General features: G+C 39.4%; 1 protein-coding gene across 2 annotated transcripts in view; it reads right to left on the bottom strand.

Annotated features, from left to right (window-relative positions):
* The window catches only part of NLN (neurolysin), a 97,976-nt gene that overhangs the window by 11,571 nt on the left and 69,532 nt on the right, over positions 1-16,873 (bottom strand). For both annotated transcript variants that reach the window (XM_026498879.4, XM_057307431.1), the window contains exons 9-12: positions 12,851-13,052; positions 2,048-2,234; positions 1,597-1,725; positions 240-376 (exon numbers count right to left, since the gene is read on the bottom strand). In XM_026498879.4, coding sequence (XP_026354664.1) covers positions 240-376; positions 1,597-1,725; positions 2,048-2,234; positions 12,851-13,052 — 655 coding nt within the window. The remainder of the gene's footprint in view (positions 1-239; positions 377-1,596; positions 1,726-2,047; positions 2,235-12,850; positions 13,053-16,873) is intronic.

Below are 16,873 nucleotides of genomic sequence, written 5' to 3'. Positions count from 1 at the left end.
TGGAATGTTAATAAGCACGAAAATGCAGGTTTTTTTTTTTAAACTTATAGAATTAGAGTTAATCACCTGTGCACTGCAACTTAATGATGTATGATATGAAAAGATGCAAGACTTAAAAGTTAAAAGCTGTTACCAAATCTCTTATTCTAAAATCTAGGTGCAATTAATATTTTACACTATGAAATAAAGGGGAGGGAGCAACTGCAAAATTAACAAAAGGAGAAAAGAAAATACAGTACCTCTGGATTCATTATCCCTTCTTTTTTAAAACAGCTGTAAAACATGTCCATGGAAAATACTTCACTCCAAAGATATCCATAATATTGGCCATCATATCCCCCTGCCAAATGTCCAAAAGTGGCCGGCATATTTGTGCCTTTAAAGAAAGATACATTTCAATCAACGTGATGGCCAATGTTAATCAGGTTATCAACTGACTAAGGTTTCCTTATGCGGAGCCCCGACACTGGGGAGAAGAGACAAGCAGGATCTTACCTGTACTCCCTGGCTTTACCTGTGTCCTTGGCCAAGATGTTTACAAACTTCTCTGCTACGATGACTCAACCTCGGAGATGGTTTCGGCCCTAAGCTCTGGAATGCCTAACAATAGTTTCAGAGGCTTTGTCCACACCCACCAGAGAGCTCAGTGTTCCAGAACTGCTCAGTCCTTTCTTATCCCTTAGACATGTGTCTTACAGATACTCTGATCGTAAGCCTACTCTTTGTCACAACTCTTTCTATCTAAAATGTGTCAGAACGGCACTTATTTTAGGTTCATAATTACTGAGAAAGAACTCTTTATTTAAAAAGCTAAAAAGGTTTTACCAACTCTGTCTACCTCGAGGGCTACTTTTAAAAAGGGGGTTTTGTCCAAGTGGCCTCAGGCACAAAGCTGGTATATGCTCCACTATAAACAGATCACAAAAGGAAGTGAGGAGCCTGGACTGACTCAGTTCACTCTTCTGACCTTTAGTATCACTATGAATGCGATGGATTCATTTAAATAACGACTTCGCCGGTGAAAAAAGTCTCGTTACCAAACTATGTATACGTGAACAACTACATGTTGGCTTCAAATATATAACTATAAACGTGAACACACACGTGTGTGCACCTCCTCACCCACCCCCATGAGTGCCATAAATACTGAGTTACAAAGTGCTAAACTGCCTTAACCGATCTCAGAACCAAAAACAGAAGCAAGGTAGAAGTTTGTGCTTCTCTCTAAAACTGCCCCTTCTGCCAATTTCTCAGTGAAATCTCTGGGAAGTCGCGGTGCATACACGGAGGGAGGAGTCAGGTGGGTGCTGCCAAACGTGAATGGCTTTCTCTGCTCTGGGGTGGAGGCCAATTGCTCATGCCTGATTACACTAAAATGCTGCAGAGCTGGAGCCACCTTTCCTTTAAGCACTTTTGGACAGGGTAACTCCTACGGACAGAGTAAGCTTATCTGAAAGTCACGGCCTGATTATAGGAATCAGAAACAAATTACGTGAGGTAAGCTGCCTGACGAACTCTGCCTTCCCTGGCAGTGTTGGTAGGAGTATACCCTGCGCCCCAAGGAGAAAGTGAATCCACATCTTGGTATTTACCTACCCGGAGTAGCTGCAACGCCTAAGACCTCTGTGCAGTATTTGGCATATTCACTTGCAGCGTCTAGCGATGCGTTCGTATGGAGAGACTGATCGACTTTGCTCAGAACAATCTGGCGTAAGGTCAGAAGACCTAATAACATAAGAATGTTTGGGCATGTTTTGGAGAAGAGAGAACTACGTGTTCTAATATCACAAGATCAAAGATTTCGAAAACTGATGCCTGTAGTACACAGTACAGAATGGGAGCAAGGTATCTCCTTTAAGATTTAGAAGGGGTGGACTTTTTTTCTTGGACGCGATCCCAGTATATTTAGCAGTCTTCCCTCCCCAGGTTAGCACTCTGAGGGTACTATCATTATTAAAGGGGAAATAAGTTCTATAGAAGAAGAGGCCAGCAATTCTCTATTAAGCAATTCTAATGTATTTTCCTTTTCTAAAATTACAAGTCATACCTGTGTTGACCAGTCTGGAAGCAACAAGTTTTTCAAGCAGATCATCCATAATAGGGCTTCCATCTTTATAATGTTTTGACAGTCTTCGGAGGGAATCCATGTCCCATACCCAATTCTCAAGCATTTGTGATGGCACCTCTACAAAATCCGTTTCCACATTTGTTCCACTAAATCGTGCAAAATCAGTCTAGAAAGCAAACACATAGGTCTTTTTTTAAAGCACTGAATGAAAATGTGATGAATCATAATTAAGACTCTCTAAACTTGGGTACCTGGCTGGATCAGTTGGTACAGCATGCGATTCTTGATCTTGGGGTCGTGAGCCCCACAGTAGGTATAGAGATTACTTAAATATTTAAAAAAAAAAAAAGACCCTCCAAAACTTAAGTCAGAATCAGAGTCAACTGCCTCTTTGAATAAAGGGTTAGGATAACTTCAAATTTAAATGGAAACAAAACACAATAGCCAAGCAGCCTGAAAAATAACCACCAAGTACTCTATGTTAAATTAATATTTCATTCTTTTGAATCATAGACAAACTTGGAACAATCATCAGGAAACAGAACTGAAAACAAAAATCAGTCTGAGTTAAAACTAGCCTTATGCTTTAGAAGTAAAAATATTTAAAAATTTTTTCCATTAGAAATGAATAGATTTTTTTTTAAAGATTTTAATTATTTATTTAAGAGAGAGAGAGAGACAGCCAGCGAGAGAGGGAACACAAGCAGGGGGAGTGGGAGAGGAAGAAGCAGGCTCCCAGCGGAGAAGCCCGATGTGGGGCTCGATCCCAGAACGCCAGGATCACGCCCTGAGCCGAAGGCAGGCACTTAACGACTGCGCCACCCAGGTGCCCCAAAAATGAATAGATTTAAGACAATTTCTCCCAACTTCTCTTTTGTTTGCTTCCTTTTACTTATTCAATACATGCTTTTCCGGGGGCACATGTCACTCTATTTAACTACTCAAGTTTTAATCAAAATCAAAGAGTTAAATGACACCACTGCAGACAGATATCGTTTGCATGTATGTTATGCTTTGTGTTCTAAACTTTAAATAAGTGATTCTAAGAAAACCGTGCTGTAGAAAGCCTCGTCGTACCTCTCAGGATAGAAGAGGGTACCTTAACACAAGCCACTTCAGTGGGAGTTAGAGCTGCGGATCGGCTGGCAAGTGGGGTGAGTGAAACGCGGCTATCGTTTCCTGGACAAAGGATACACTCAGGAGTTAAGGTATCCCTTGTTAAAATAAAGGACTTATTCTGAGGGTGTGGGCTAAGAGTTCAAAAAGTTTTTTTTTAAAAAAGTGAAGTTCAGTAAATTGTCGAATCAGATGTCAGAAAAGCTCTTGCTCAGAAAAGAGGGGAATTCACTAGAATAGGCTGATATTTTCGAACCCGCACACCATCCACAGAACCCCACCGGCAGAGGAGATTCCGCATTAAACCAACTGGGTCATCTGCAGAATGGGGGGTATCGCTGTGCTGTCCTTCCCTGAACCTCTGTCCTGTTTCCCTCTTCAGATGTGTGACGACACCCCGACCCCTCCCTGACTTCTCTGTCCCTGCGGCTCTGCAGAGACGGGAAAGGAAGAAGGGCTTAAGCACCGGAGGATGCCGCAGCTGGGACGCCGCATCAGCAGCAAAGAATGATTCTGCTTTTGGCCCAGGGCAGAAGCACAGATGTCAGAGCCATTGCACATTCTGCCTTCCTCTCTTTATGCAAAAAAATGTTTTGCTTGACTTCCTATTATAATTGCGCTGATTCTAGATATGAAGAGCTGCAAATACTGAAGGGCCAAAGGGGATGAAATTCATGAGGCGCTGGAATGAGGCCACCTGTGTTTGAGGACATCCCAATAAAAAATTCTTACAGGAAAGAAGCAAGGGTTCCAGAAAACTGAATATTTTGCCTCTTTCTGGCATATAATCTTCTAAAATAACAAACATCCTACACTTAGATAAAACAATCTGATACAATAATCATAATGGCCGACATCTATTGAGACTTTACCACATAAGGCATTATGGATTATCCGATTCAAATTCCAAAATGACTGTATGAAGTACATACTGTAACCTCTGTTTTGAGGTAACGAAATTGAAACATAATGAGATTAACAGGAGAGCTAGGATTTGAAACCAGGTGGTCTGACTCCAGAACCCACGGTTTTAACCACAATTGCTCTAGTGCCTCTCTATCTTATAAGAAAAATGAAAAACATAAAAGGTTACATTATGATGTTACAAAGTGGCTAGATCTTCCTGGACGTTATCTAAAGTAGAAAAGTCTTATATCAAACTTGCCTTCATAAGAAGAGCAAAACTGAGGTCTCAGCTGTGCTTTCTTAGCAATCCTACTTCCTCTCTATACTGGAAGATGTTTCAAGGACCAAACCTGAGGCTGGGTGTAAAGGTCAGCCTTTGTGACCACCTGTCCTGCACTTGGGATTCTGTCATACTGACTGCACGATTTTCTAAAGATTACAGTTTTTAAATAAGTAGTAACAGAGCAAATAAAGACAAATAAATCACACCATCAGCGACCACTACACAATTATTTTAAGAAAAATACACATTTTGTATATTCTGCTTGTGTGAATATTTTGCCGTCAACATTTGCAAATGAGGGTGCAAATCAACCCCAAATAACAAAATGTATGTGTGTGTTTGAAGGCGGTGGTGGTGGTATTTCAGAACCTAGAAAAACATGAACAAATGAATAACTCATGAGCTAAAATTGAATAAAATAAAAATTAACGCAGTTATGTCATTCAGAGTAGAGAAGAGAAGGCTTATTCTGTCCAAAGCCATCGGGTGGTGGGGGAGAGAGCACAGCAAATGAATGAACAGATCAACAATGTCTTCTAAAGAACAAAAGGAAATGTTTGCAAGGAGTAAAAGCTAAAAATAACCCTACCGCTTACTAATTTCCCGAAAGTCAGTCACGCTGTTTCTCTGTGTGCCCTTTGAGCAGTATTATTTAAATATTTTTCAAATGAGGAGAACAAAGAACCTACGAAATTCAAAAGCTCAATTTCCAGCAAACGACTAAATTCTAAAAAGAAAGGAATCCACAGTGAGCCACTGTATTAAGTCTACAAAGAAACCCTGAACAAGTCTTAGGATCTAGTAGCCTGTTGGGGGTCTGACACTCAAAACAGCACTACTGCTGAATGATTACTCACTGTTGACCAGCCAGCAAACACCACTCCCTAGTTTTAAACTGTAGGTTCCAAAGAACCCTAAAAAGTCCTTTATATAATATAGTTTTCAGTAAGAACAATTTGAAGGTGATGAATATATAGCAGATTATAGGCTACAGTAATTACTGATGTTAATTTACTTCCCAGATAAAGCAGAGCATTGTGAAATAAACAAAAATAATCTGATTAACAAATCACTTTGCAGGTGACACTTCAAAATGTTTTAGAGCGTTATTGCTGCAAGAAAGGTTTTGACAATAAAAGCCTAGAAAACAAAGTAAACTTAGATTTCTGTTTGGTTATAATTTCTTGAGAGGAAGAAAGTTGTCTAAAATGATGAGATTTTTCATTATTACCTTTTTAAACAGAAAATAGGATGCCTAAAATATACACTGTTACAGATTTTCACAACAGATCATTTGATGTTACAGGGATTAACTTCTCAATTCAGACAACACAACAGGAGCTGGAGCAAAATTATATAAACTAAAGCTCAAAAGTCATGTGAGCTTTTGGTGTATTTAAAGACCAAAGTCTTAATAGATTATTGTTCTAATTAAGTGACCAAATGCTTTCAGCGGTTGCAACGGAAGTTTTATATTCATGATACCAAATCCCAACTCAAAGAAAAAGAAGTTGCTGATATCAGTAAGTGTACTGTGTTTAGAAGAAACGGCCCCAGGAGAATGGACTCTGGCTGTCTGAGGTGATCCCCTATTGATTTCCTAGCGTCATTCCATATCCTGACCTGTCTGATTTACCCCCAAATCCAGGGATGCTGCAGATGTTTATGTAACAAAGCATTAAAAAAAGAGAAGTGCCACTGTCTCCCAGACTTTGCCACAAATAGGGGGTTAAAGTTCATACTTTTAACTTCACATACCCCTACCCATCAATGGAAGTAATAATAGTAATAAAGAGACCCTGAATAACACTTTGCTAACTTGCTTATTAATCTTCACAGCAGCCCTATAGTTCAGCAGATCAGTATCACCACCATGATTTAAAAGACAATCTGCAGAGGTCTTAAATACTACTTTTTTTTTTTAAGAGAGAGCTCGCTCGCTTGCACGTGCAAGTTGGGGCGGGGGTGGTGGTGATGGTAGGGTAGTGGGGAAGGGCAGAGGGAAAGGGAGACAGAATCTTAAGCAGGCCCCACACCCAGCATGGAGCCTGAGGCTCTGAGATCATGACGCAAGCTAACATTAAGCATTAGTTTTGTGTACACATGTGTGTATATACAAGGAAATAAACACACAAATAAATAAAATAACAAAAAAGAGATTCTGAAAATAATCACTTCTAACACTGATGATGGAACCTCTCACTGTGCAGGGCCGGGGGTAGGGAGCAGAGGCAAGGCTGCTGCTAAGTGTTTACTGTACTTGAGGACTAAAGCTGAAAGGTCACCTCACCCAGAGGGAAATGCGGAACTAGATAAACTCATTCATTCCGCATATGCTTACGTGTGGTTGATTTAGAGGGAATGTCATTTAGGAGGCGAAGGAGAAAAGAGTCCATCCGACTTGGGACACATACTTGGGAGAGCAAATTCTGACCACGTGACACAGTGCTGTTTCCAGGGCGTGGACTGAGAGCACGAAAGTGGTTACAGGCAACAGAGTGGTGAAGAGCATGACCACCAGACTGTGGGCGAACAACCCAACCCTCTTGAGTCTCAGTTTTCTCTACTTGGAAATGGGGGGAATAATAGTTTAATAAGAGAAGTAGGTTGGTAAATCTACTTCAGGAAATACTGTGAGGGTAAAATTAATAAATGAAGGTAAGGCACTGATTACAGTGTCTGGCATGTGGTCAGTGCTCACTAAATCTTGGCTGCTATTAGCCTCCTTAGTCTGCCCAGTTTGCCTAACCAGGTATGGTCTTGGCTGGTCTGATCCTGCTTGTTCTTGGCTTCCTCCAAGGACCTATTTTTCGGTGTTAATACTGAAGATTAAACAAACCCACATTCTTTTCAACTCATTTCCCACCATTCACAATACTCGAAACTGCTCATGCTGCTCTAGCTTCAGGAATCAAATTTCCAAATAGGCAATAAACATTAAAACAACAGAAAAACAAACACAAACCTGCTGGCTTTTTTTTTTTTTTAAATAGATTTATTTATTTAAGAGAGCAAGAGAGTGTACATGAGTGGGAGGGGCAGAGGGAGGGGGAGAGAGAGAACCCCAAGCGGACTCCACAATGAGCACAGAGCCTGAGGTAGGGCTCCTTGTCACGACCCTGAGATCACGACCTGAGCTGAAACCAAGAGTTGGAGCCTTAAGCACTATGCTACCCAGGCACCCCTAAATCAGACGGTTTCTAATCACCTTCCACAGATCTTTACCCAAAAATCTACTGAGGGTAGGCATTTGTGAATTTCTTAAACAGGAGGTGACAGTACTTTGCCTCATGGCAACTTTTTTCCTCCTCTTAAATTATGACTCGTGTGCTATGTATTGATCCCCAAAGGGTTGAATTATGTATAAATATAGTTAGAAGAATACTTCAAATATGTATGGCACTTAATGCTTTCCCAAGTACCTTTCACATATTATTAAATCTTGCAGGCACCCAGGGAAGTAGGTATGAGCACTGTTGTCCTCATTTATGAATTAGAAAAATGAGATGGCTCAAGAAGTGTAATAACTTGCTAAAAGTCAAACAGGCCCACAAGCATATGGAGGATTTTTAATAAAGTGTTGTTTTTATTTTGTTTAAGATTTACTTATAAGAGAGTGAGCATGTATAAGCTGGGGGAGGGGCAGAGGGAGAGAATCCCAGGCAGACTCCCTGTTGAGCGTGGAGCTCTACATAGGGACCTGATCCCACGACCCAGAGATCAGGACCTGAGACGAAACCAAGAGTCAAGATGCTCAACCGACTGAGCCACCCAGGTGCCCCTAAGGCAGTTCTTATCCTAACACTAGGGTGCCTTCCTGACCCCTGTACCTCAGGGTTTATTTACAAGACAAGAAGCTCTCTATTAGCCTTTTGACCAAATTAACACATTATTTGGAATTACATAATTTGAAGTTTTTCTGCCCTTTCATCCTTTTCACTTTTAATTAGTAAGGCTTTATTGTGATTCTGTGCTGCTTTAAGACTTATTTATTTTATTTTATTTTTTTGAGAGCGAGAGAGAGAGTGCACATACACGCAGGAGCGGGACAGAGAATCTCAAGCAGACTCCACTGTGAATGAAGCCCGATGCGGGTCTCGATCTCACAACCACGAGATCGTGATCTGAGCTGAAACCAAGAGTTGGATGCTTAACCAACTGCAACACCCAGGCACGCCCTGTGTTGCTTTAAAATAATGATCTCTAACAGTGTACAACTCACTACTAATGTGCACACCAACACACATGTCATTATGGAAGCTGTTAAGAAGCATTACTCTTCTTTTCTAGCTAAGTTCAAAAGGCCAGTGATTACTGAGAGCTCAAACCACAGTAACGTCAAGAAACAAAACAGATACTACCTCTTGATTGCTATCTTCAAAATTATATGCCCCATAGTATCAACACAAGAAAATATGAGTGAAACTCATCTCCTGAATGATGAAATAGTAGACGTATTGACTAGTGCACCTACTGTTTGAAAACTGGGTGTTCCTGCAGTCCCATTTAAATATTACTATGACAAGCTCCAACGAGCTCTTCTGGTCACCACACTTGCACAATGCCAAAGTGGGGAACCCAAACACTGAGCTGCCATATCTTAAAATCAATCTAATGGATGTGTATGGCAAAATTTTTTTTTTAACTAGAGAAAGAGAGAGAGGAAGGGAGGGACAGAGGGGGAGAGAGAGAAACTTAAGCAGGCTCCTCACCCAGTGCGAACCTTGATGTGGGGCTTGATCAAACAATGCGTAGATTATCACCTGAGCTGAAATCAAGAGTCAGACACTTAACTGACTAGCCACGCAGGTGCCCCTGTATGGCAAATTTTTAATTCACATATTTCTCAAAGAAGTCAAAAGTATTACTAAACACAGAAGCTATTAAGCTCCTTATTCACTACCACCCAGTTTAGGTCAATACAAAAGGTTCTGAAATTATTATAAGCTGCAGAAAAGTGGTTCTTTGCCTATTACTTCTGAGACAAAAGTACTGATTATTGGTTCCATATACAATTAACTTAAAAGTTCTTTTTAAAATTTTTTAATTGAGCTGTAGTGGACATATAATATTATATTAGTTTCAGGTGTACAACATAGTAATTTAATGTTTATATCTTTAAAAGTTCTTAAAACATTACAGTACATTTGAAAGAATTAATAGACAAAAAGAGATTTTTCAAAGATAATCTCAGGAGGAAATGACCAATCAAGGTATTGTACCACATACTATTTAACTATATGACACATTTTGTGTTCATGAAGGAAGTTAGGCAAACTCTAAGAATTAAATATAGCCCACTGTTTCAAGACAGAGATATCATATACAAACGCTATCATCACCATATATACTGTCATCAGTATATCAGTATATATACTGATTCATGTATATATTTTCATATGGTTTATATATTTCAGTCATGAGTCAAAGAGCTCTAAAATGACATAATACCAGGAACATTATTTTCCAGCACTAAAAGTGGCTATCTCAAAGGATCAAAAATAACATAAAAGATCATGAGAATAACGGAATGGTAGAGAAATGCATTATGAGCACATGGTAAGCATATGATACTTGGGTTCTAAGAGGACTGTGTCTGAAAACGAGCACACACATCAAGAGCACTGAAAACCCTATCCAAGAACCACTATTATTTTAATAAATGTGATCAAGATACCAAGTTACTTTCTTGTGAAATCATTAGCTGATAATCAATACACAAATAAGGAGGAAACTGCTATAACCAGGAGTTCTTAACTTGGAACTCAATATGGTCTGGGCTTCAAGGAATCTGTGAGCCCTTTGAAATCCCATCTAAAAATCTGATTGTATGAGTTGTATGTACATTTTCCTAGAAGGGGTATCCACAGTTTAAATCAGATTTTCACAGAATCCTCATATCCAAAAAAGATGCACTATTCTAAAAATAGGCTATAGTTTATGTATGTACAAATATATAACTGGATCTTGGATAATCTAAGTAATATTACAAAAGTCTGAAATTTGAAAAGGTATTTGACTTTTCTAAATTACTCATAAAAATATTTTAGAAAAATGGAAATCAGATTTATTCTAATTAAAGGAAACAGCCATAGAATGGACACTGATTGAAAATAAATATTTCAGGAACCCTATAGCTGTGAAAGTACTTTAAAACTATGTAAGAAAGAAAATTTAGGTTATTCTGGAAGATTTCTTTTCCTTGGATTAAACACAGGATAGAAATGGCTATATCAGTGTATGAGGACTTATTTGAACAGATTCATATCTTATTTCCCCATTTTTAAAAAATAAACATGGAAACACCAGAATGCAAAGATAAAATGTTTGAAAGAACTTAACGGTTTCTTAACAATAGTGACTATAGCACTTTGGAACTGAGTGGGTACATTTTTGGTCATTATGATGATTAGTGGCTATTCTGAGGGCCAGGGATGCTAGATGTCCAGGACTGAACTGCACATGTCAGGACAAAAAAAAAAATTGTCCCATATGCTGCACGCCATTCATATGTCCCACTGCATATTCACATAAGTGAAAAATCTATAATTAAGCGAGCCCGGAAACTAACTCCACTGAACATATTTCTGTGAAGTATTTTGTACCCACTTTTAATTTCCAGGACTCTTAACTATTGGGATTACCTGTGTCAATCAAAGCAAGACTGCTTTTTTGTTTGTAAGTTTCCCAAGAAACATTCACCATTTTGGAAAATCATGTCACCACTGGTGCTATAGACCAATAAGGAATGTCTCTGTTCCCCCAAATCGTATACTGAAACCTAATCCCCAGTGTGAGGATAGGAGATGAGCGTTTGGGAGGTAATGAGGTCATGAAGGCAGAGGCTCCATGAATGGGATTAGCGTCCTTACAAGAGAGGTCCCAAGGAGCCCCCCCACCCTTCCACTATGTAATGACAGAGGGAGAAGGCACAAGACACCAAATCTGCCAGCACCTCGATGTGGACTTTTAGCCTCCAGAACTGACTTTGAGAGTTAAATTTCTGTTGCTTCTAAGCCACCCAGGCTATGATATTCTGCTACACCAACCTGAACCAAGACAGTTGGCAACACCAGTCTAGGGCTTGAGTTGACAACACAAACCACATTTATCAGTCTGTAGTTTTTGCTGCTGGATTCAGGGTTATTCATAATGAAGACTTCATTATGTCTTACTACAGACCCATGTCCAGACATCACTATTTGGAAAACATAAAAATGTATTTATGTTCAGTGAGGACATTGTATCAATGAAAAAAATTGTATGGAGAAAGGCTGTTCGGGAAAAATGAGTAAAATCCAAATAAAGTGCTGAGTTTAGTTAGGAGTAATGTAGCAATACTGGCTTCTTGGCTGTGACAAATCTATTACAGTAATACTAGATGTTAACAGAAGATGAAACAGTATAAGGGGTACCTGGGCAATTTTTGTACTATCTGCAACTTTTCTGTAAATTGAAAACTATTTTAATAAAAAGCTTCTTATTAAAAAGTTTGCCCTTAGAGATGCATACAGATTTCACATTTGGAAAACTGTTCCTCCATTTCTATTAATATCAGTTTTCTAAACTGTTAGGCTGAACTACGAACTCGATGTTTTCTTATGTCAGATAACATTAAATATTAACAAGTTCACATGGTTTATCCTCTAATACTGTGGGCTTAGATTATTGAACTGTATTATGAAGTTGAGAAAAAATGTACTTTTCATTTTCAGAAATGGGGAAATCAGTTGCAATCCACTGCGCGCACACACACACACCCTTTTTTGCAAATTCTCCACATGGTTATACTACATCATCTATGATTTTAATTTGAGGCTAGTAATGGAGGTGTTTCAACATATTTATTATTAAAAAAGGAGAAGAGTCTGAGACAGTTGAAAACCACTCAACTAAACAAAGCATTAATAAGTGGAAGAGAGAGATTACAGCACAGTTTATCTGTGAAACTTACACTAAATTCCTATGGAGAAGAAAAGAATAAAAAGGAAAAAACAGAGTATCTGTAACCCTTAACAGATAATCTTCTTTTTCCATAGAGTGGTATTCAACGAAGATCCTTCATCAGTGGATTAACCTCTGAGTGAGAAATACGCTATGTAAGAGGACACAATAAGAAAAATTCTGTTTTTATAGAAGGCCTATGAGATTCTTTTTTTTTTTTTTTTAAAAGACTTTTATTTATTTGACAGAGTGAAAGTGAGCACAAGCAGGGTAAGCAGAGAGGGAGAAGGAGAAGCAGGCTCCCCACTGAGCAAGGAGCCCCATGCAGGACTAGACCCCAGTACCCTGGGGTCATGACCTGAGCTGAAGGCAGATCCTTAACGGACTGAGCCACCCAGGCGCCTGGCCTAAGACATTCTTGAGCGTGTTCAGCTTCCGAAAAAACATGTTAAGGGGAGGAACTTAACAGCAGTAGAAAAAAAAAAAAAAGCCAGAAAAACAACTGGTAGGTTTACAATAAAAAAATCACTCACCTGTGCACAAATCTGATGCATGACATGACCAAATTCATGGAAGTAAGTCCGCACTTCATCGTGCCTCAGAAGAGAAGGACGGCCTGCTGTTGGCTGCGAGAAGTTCACCACAAGGGCAGCCACGGACATCATGCGGCTTCCATCAGGGAGGAGGCAGCCAGGCTGGAGACCAAAGCAGGCTGCGTGGTTGTACTTTCCTTCCCTGGGAACCAGAAGCATCACTGGTGAGATATGAACACTCTTCTGTAGCTAGAACACTGCTGTGACCTCTCTCAGTCATGAAGTCTGATTTGATACCAGAGGACACTTTGAAACATGCAATCCACCCTTGAGAAAGGAGGTCAACATTTTATTAAAATGGACAAACTAAAACTGAGCAAACAAAAACCCCACTATCACTTCACATGAGTTTTATTTCCAAGGTTTCTTTTGTTGAAAAACCTTAACGTAAGAATCAAGAATATACACCACACCTAGTGTAGAGCCCAATGTTTACTTTAACGGGCTCTTGCTTTTCTTCCTCAAAGATGGTGTCACTAAACACTAAATTGTGTTAAAGCAAACTTGAGATAAAAGATATAGTTTGATTTACTAAGCAGATTTTTCTTAAAATTACAATTGATTAAAAAAACCAAATGCCAGACAATAAGGTTGTTCCTTTTATTCAAGAAAGGAAGAATTGGTATTCACAATTAAATGTGCTCATTTTATAAACTAGTCAGGCCTTTTTGAAACAGAACGCTTTTAGTTAGCTTGGGAAAAAGCATAAATTACACTATAAAGTTCTCTGTTCTTGGACAATGGGGTATCAGTGATGGTCTCTCCAAAAGCTATGTGCAATTGGACTTTATTCTAGAAGTAGGTTTCTGTCTTCTTTTTTTTTGCTCAGAAGACTAACAGTACATTCAGGTTTGGGATAGAACTTTTAGTTTGATTTGTTTTGATTGATATATAAATTTTTTAATATTATCTTTTCTTGGTGACTCCTTATTAATCTGTTTTGCCTGCTGATGCTATTCAAGTTAAAAAAAAAAACCAAACAAACAATGAGCTTTTTCCAGCTTCCCATTATGAGGTATAAAGCTGGAAAGGGCATTGCTCCTATCCATACAACAACAATATGCTACACAATCTCCAAATCACAACTTTTCTTGAATTCATCACGAACTGGAAGGCAATCAACTAACTTACAGTTCAAGACAGATGCCTCCAAGGAGAGAGGAAGCGAGGAAGCAAGCACTTTTTTACCTGTGGCAAATACTGCAGAAACCAGTAAGAAGAGTCTTTTAACCAATTGTTAAAGGCCATGGTGGACCAGCAAAAACAGGGAGCCACTGGGAGCTATAGAAAAGGTCGTTCTGCATCCGTTTGCATGGTCTTCTCCCTGAACCTCTCTGGGGGCACACAGAAAGACGGTGGCAGGGTGAGAGGGAGCAGCTGCCTGGACAGAGGAATCAAGCACTGCTTTGCTTCCAGGAGGAAGGTCAACAGACTGTTGCCCTAAACGCACTGGGGAAAACCCACTGCCGGGGCAAAGAGAACAGAAAAAAATCCTCTCTGTCTGAAGGAAGGACAGGAACACAGTGTGTGCCCAAATCTACAAATGAGACCTACTGAAGAGGCTGAGACAGCACTGAGCAGGGACATGGGAAGGAAAGGCAGACAGAAGAGGGGATAGAACCCATGAGCAGATACACCAGAAGCTATACACTGAATGTGATAACATTTTTAGCCAGCCCAGATTCTGGTGGTTCAATGGGCTAACTGGTGCTTTCTAGAATAATTTCATGTAGTTAGCTGTAAATGTGTAAACAGATCTATAAACCCTATTTTTAACGGGGGAAAACTAAAGTAATCTGGACCTGTTTAACCTATTTTATACCTCTTAGTACATTATAAAAGGCCAAAAGCGTATTTTTTCCCCCGAAAGCATATTCTTCACTTGAGAGTAGTATGGGTGCTACTGTGTTAGACAGACAAGGGTTGAGATATTTGGAGACCTTTTAAAGTCCAAGAATAGCTTAAAATCAAAGATTTTCTATCAATTTAAAAATCAGTGGCATTGAGGGGTTTTTAATCTTTCCTTTAAAAAAAACTTGATTTAATTTTAAAGAATTCTTTATTCTGACGTTTTGCCTTTTCACATTTTGTCTACAAAATGATGGTGATTTTTAAAAATGTCCCTATCGCTCTTCCCCTAAGTGGCCTGAGATGATTTCTGTAAATGGTTCGCTATTCACCTGACCCAGAAAATCCTACAAAATCTTGCAAATCAAGAGGTTCAAATCTTCATGTTCACTTTATAACACACGTGAAACTGCGTAGGCCATCAAGGGTATGCATATCCAAAAGTCACCAAGTATCTGAAGGGTGCTAATTTGCAAAAGAAATGGGCGCCATTCCGTCGCTACAATGGTGGAGTTGGTAATTGCCCAGGCCAAACAGTGGGGCTGGACACAGGGTTGGTGGCCCAAGAAGAGTGCTGAATTTTTACTGCACATGCTTAAAAATGCAGGGAGTAAAACGCTGTATCTTGAGGGTTTATATGTAGATTCTCTGGTGAACAAAGCCCCCCAGATGCGGCATGGAGCTTACAGGGCTCATGGTCAGATTAATCCATGTCTGAGTTCTCCCTGCCACACTGAGATGATCCTTACTGAACGAGCAGACTTTTCCTAAACCAGAACAGGAGGCTGCACAGAAGAAAAATATATCCCAGAAGAAACTGAAGAAACAAAAACTTAACGTCCCAGGAGTAAATGCTGCATAAAATAAGTGCAAATTAAGAAAATAATAAATAAAAAATAAAAATGTCCCTATCGAGCATCTTATGTTGGAACCATCAGGGTATTTTTGGTTTTGTTTGAGAATCTCAGTATTCTAAACAGTCTAGATGGTCTCTCCAAAAGCTATGTGCAATTGGACTTTATTCTAGAAGTAGGTTTCTGTCTTCCAGTTAATGTTCTGTACATAATTAACCGACCGTTTTATCCTTACAACCCTACAAAGCAGGTAAAAATAAAAATTGAAATGTGATTTAAAAAAGAAAGTAACTGGTTTTTCTTAAACCTGTTCCAAGTATCCTTTCTTGAGTCACTGAGAAAAAACGTTACTCCATCTCACTTTTAGGAAGTGACAGGAAAGTGACAGGAAGTGAATATTAAGTAGGTCACTACTTTCACAAGAGATCAGCTTCTGATTCCCATACCAGTGCTGCTAGCAAAGGCTAGATCTCAGAGTACAAAAGAAACCAATTATATGTTGGCAGGGAGACACAGGCTGGAGTGGTAAGAACGGCTATCTTTGACCCTGGAAGTAGAATCTGGGGACAGTTCTAGAAGACTCCAGGGTTGAAGGATTTCCCCTGAAGGAATTTTTGGCTTAAAATTGTATGCTAACACTCTTATTAAAAATAGATCCATCTACATTTGACAAGGGCTCATTTTTTGATCATTTTGAAAGTGAAAGTAAGTCCATAAAACACTGGGATAAGGCACCATTGTCCACTGTCTGGATGACACAGTTATCCAGGCTGCTTCCCAGCATCTACCCAAAGTCACCCAAAGTCTGTGGGTTAAAAACGTGTTTGTGCTACTAAAGTAGGGGGTTACTGTAATTTCCTTTGGCCTAGTTAGTAAAAATGAATTGGTAATTTTTGGCTTTGTTTTAGAAAGCAGCCTAGAGAGGAAGTGATCCAAATCTTTTCACGTCTGATGAAGCGCTACAGAGTCCATGGTTACCACATGTTTCAGAGACAATAATGTTTTCAATTCTTACCAATGACTGACTACCTAGCTTGGGTGATATGCATATATAGCCTAATGCACGAAACAATCCTATAAAGGGAATACCAGTCCCATACTGCAGAGGAGGAAACAGAGTCTCAAAGAGATTAAGTCACTTAAGAATCCCAACTCAATCTGAATGACTACAAAGATTTTGTTATTCCTACTGTATTTTGCTGCCTCTCAGCCGGACTCAGGGAAGTGGCCACAGACTGATGAGTACTGGCAGACAGACTAC

Source organism: Ursus arctos, unplaced genomic scaffold (genome assembly GCF_023065955.2).
Source record: "Ursus arctos isolate Adak ecotype North America unplaced genomic scaffold, UrsArc2.0 scaffold_5, whole genome shotgun sequence".
Taxonomy (NCBI): domain Eukaryota; kingdom Metazoa; phylum Chordata; class Mammalia; order Carnivora; family Ursidae; genus Ursus; species Ursus arctos.
Note: the sequence above shows the minus strand (reverse complement) of the source record. Positions and strands in the feature narration are given on the sequence as shown.